A 3,743-nucleotide genomic window follows, 5' to 3' on the forward strand; every position below is an offset into this window, starting at 1 on the left:
TGTCTTGATGGGCAAGCTAGGGTTGCAGACAGAAACCCTTGCAACAGCTGCGGCCAAACCTAGATTAAAATTGAAAATATGTTTTGTGTTGTACCAAACAAAAAAAAGCGAACAAAAATATAATATAATTATATTTTTGTTTTTAATAACTTTCCTTAGGCCGACTTGGACAATTCTTGTGCAGTAAGTCTCGTCTTGCATATACACACGTGCTGGAATTAATATTTGAAGCAAATCTTGAACGAGATTGACAGAAAAAATTCTGCACTTAAAACAGAGCATCAGGATGCTGTACGAGGATGCTGCAGCATCTTTGTCCAGCATCTGGCAAAGTTGGCTTTTACAAAATGTAGCCAAACACAAAACCCAACAATCTCCCCCTTTGGCAAATTTTGGCTAAAACAACTTTGGCCCAGTGCATGGAGAGATGCTGTCTAGACTTTCCTTCGAGTCAACATAAACACACAACTAGGAAAGAAAGTAGAACAATGCTAGGCTATTTAAACTTTCCTTCAAGTCAACATGAGCACACAACTAGGAAAGAAAGTAAAATTTCATCAGATGAAAAGGTAGCTAGCATGTAAGCATCAGAGGCATGCAACAGCGGAACATAACACATCTTAGCCTCAAAGTACAGACAGAGAGAAAATAAGCTCTCACATAGTGGATTCAAGATCGGAGAAATAAACTCCTTAATAGTTAAGCAGCGCCACAGAGAATAGGAAAAATAAATTCCTATGTAATCATGCATATCATAAGTAGTAGAAAAATAAATTCTACCTACTCCCCCTCAAAGCATGCATAAACTTCACTCCCCCTCAGAACATGCATATAATCAACATGCTATACTAGATGCTATAGCATTTTTCATCACATCATGCACACACACCAAACATAAGCTTTACTCCCCCTTTTTAGCCATAAATTCTGACAAATAAAGTCAGTACCACAGAATAGGAGCAAAACAAAGATCCATAGAGTACCAAGTAGCACAAAGTCACAGATGTCAGAACATAGGGGATCACATAGCACATGTTACAAACCATAAGGGCTAAGCCTTAAAAAAAATAACATCCAAAATAAGAAAAAGTTACAGAAGGAAACAGATCATATTGAGGGACTTTCATCAGAGGCCATCTCCTCTTCAACAGTGTCACCTCCTGCAAGATCATCATCATGGGAAGCACCATGGGAAGGACCAACTCCATCCTCATTTGCTTGTGACTGCTCAAGCTCCAAGGCTTGGATTACACCATCTACCAGCTCCTTCTTCTCACCTAGCATATTACTAACCTCCCTGAGATTAGCAATCATCTGTCTCTTGGTCATACCTACAGCTGGTGTCTTCAAAGATGCTACAGCAATGTCTGCAACATGTTTTCCTTCCAATAATCTAAAATCCATGGTTAAAGCTGAGGGTCTAGAGACAGGCACATCAGAGTTAGTGCAGATGTCAGGATGTTGAGACAAGATAATACTACAGATCAGAGTGGGAAATGCTATAGGCATTTTTACAGCAGTAGAAGAGCCATGGAGAATTGTAGCATGAAAAATATGAGTGCCATAATCATAGCATGTACCAGTACCTACAGCATATATAAATTTTGCCAGACCTGTAGCTACACTGTTGGAATGTGTAGTGGGGACCCAGTTAGAAGCTGCAATTTTGTTGAGAAGTGCATATTTGGCAGTCAATTTTGCAGCAGGCAACTTTCCAGTCCTAGGCCAAGTCTTCATACCACCACCTGTGAGAATGCTGCAGATCTTTTTCATAGATACTTCTAACTCAGGTGAGGGATCAGTACTCCTTCCCAGACTTTGATTGATGATGGCTGGAGAGAAGTCCACACATCTTCCTCTAACAAAAACTTTCAAGTACTCAGAGCTCAGAGGATTACCACAATCAGCTGTAACATTGACCAAGAATTCTCTGGTCAATTTCTCATAACAGTTTCCAAGACCAGTCACAGTCTTCAGCAGCCCAGCCTTATTGATCAAGTCCATAATCTCTTGACATTCAAGAAAGTCTTCATGCAAGTTTCTTTCCAAAGCTAATCTTCTGTTAACCACAATTTTCCACCTTTCTGCATTTTCTACACGATGGAAGGATATATTATCAATAGGAACAGGAGGAATATCTTCCACAGTCTTCTTTTTCTTAGCAGCCTTCTGTGAGGATGCTGCAATAGGTGCTGCAGCATCATCCTCAAAGTCTGAATCACTTGAGGAGACAACCTTTCTCTTCAGGCTTTTCTTCTTGGACTCAGAGGGTCCAATAACCTTACTCCACTGCTTCTTAGGACCAACAACAGTAGCCTTCTTTTGTGGAGTCTTGGCAGGGGTACCAGAGACATCTTTTTCTTTGCTAGCACTACTTCTTAACCTCCTAGACATAGAGGCAGGAGGTTGTCTTACACCACTAGAATTGAAGTTGTCAACATCAATTACAACTTGATGACTATCACCAGGATTATCATTAGCAGCAGCATTAGACAAATGATCAGCATCAGGAGTATTATCAATCACATTATCAGACACAGGATGGATAATAAGAGTATTAGGATCAGTAGAATTAGGGACAGTCTTGTTAGGAGTGTTGTCAGGACCAACATTCCTCTCAGGAGAATCAGCCACCAAAGAGCTATTAAAATCAACAGGCACTGTCGATTCTTCTGGAAACACGGTTTGTAAGGGATAAGCAATGGTGATTTGTTGCGAGAGTGGGTCGATTGGGGGTGTTAGTGGTGGTTCGTCGTTGTTCTTGGTCGGCGAAGTGATTGGAGAGTTTGACATGATGATTTTGATAATAGGATGAAGGTTTTGAGAATGGAGATTGAACCGAGAAGTTGGATGATCGCTGTAGTGAGAGAACGGGAGAGAGTAATACGAAAAAATGAATTGGAGTAGTTGGAGAGATTTTAGCGTGTAATGGAGGAAGTTGTGGTAGTTACTTCCTAATTTTGCGTGCATCAATGAATGAAAACTGAAATCAACTGCACGCTCTCCAAACTGTAATTGCTACAAGTCTTCAAACAGGCAGACTCCAAGTTTGCCTCGCAATTTTTCAAATTGAACTGCGTCAAGAGCTTTAGTGAAAATATCAGCTAGTTGTTCTTCAGTGGCAATGTGCTCAAGCTTCACAACTCCTTCTTCAACAAGATCTCTAATAAAATGGTGCCTAATATCAATATGCTTTGTCCTGCTATGTTGGATAGGGTTTTTTGATATATTGATGGCACTAAGATTGTCACAGTACAATGCCATAGCATCTTGTACCACATTGTACTCCAGCAACATTTGTTTCATCCATAATAGCTGGGAGCAGCTGCTACCAGCAGCTATGTACTCTGCTTCAGCTGTAGATAAGGATACACAATTCTGTTTCTTGCTGAACCAAGAGATAAGGTTGTTGCCCAAAAAGAAACAAGCTCCTGAGGTGCTTTTTCTATCATCTGCACAACCTGCCCAATCAGCATCACAGTATCCTACTAGCATAGAGTTCTCACCATGAGTATATAAGATCCCATAATCACATGTACCATTCACATACTTCAAAATTCTTTTTACTTGAGCAAGATGACTCATCTTTGGCTCAGCTTGGTACCTAGCACACACTCCTACAGCAAAAGTAATATCAGGCCTGCTGGCTGTAAGATACAATAAGCTTCCTATCATACTTCTATAGAGACTTTGATCAACATCAACCCCTTTTTCATCTTTTGAAAGCTTCAAATGAGTTGCTA

The 3,743-nt window shown here is 40.3% G+C and overlaps 1 protein-coding gene across 1 annotated transcript; it reads right to left on the reverse strand.

The window, feature by feature from the left end:
• Positions 1-1,107: 1,107 nt before the first annotated feature.
• On the reverse strand, positions 1,108-2,793 carry LOC123922572. The gene has a single exon (XM_045975277.1). It carries the CDS (start codon positions 2,791-2,793, stop codon positions 1,108-1,110), a length of 1,686 nt encoding a protein of 561 aa, XP_045831233.1.
• Positions 2,794-3,743: the final 950 nt, after the last annotated feature.

The sequence above is a fragment of the Trifolium pratense genome, linkage group LG4 (assembly GCF_020283565.1).
Source record: "Trifolium pratense cultivar HEN17-A07 linkage group LG4, ARS_RC_1.1, whole genome shotgun sequence".
Classification (NCBI taxonomy): domain Eukaryota; kingdom Viridiplantae; phylum Streptophyta; class Magnoliopsida; order Fabales; family Fabaceae; genus Trifolium; species Trifolium pratense.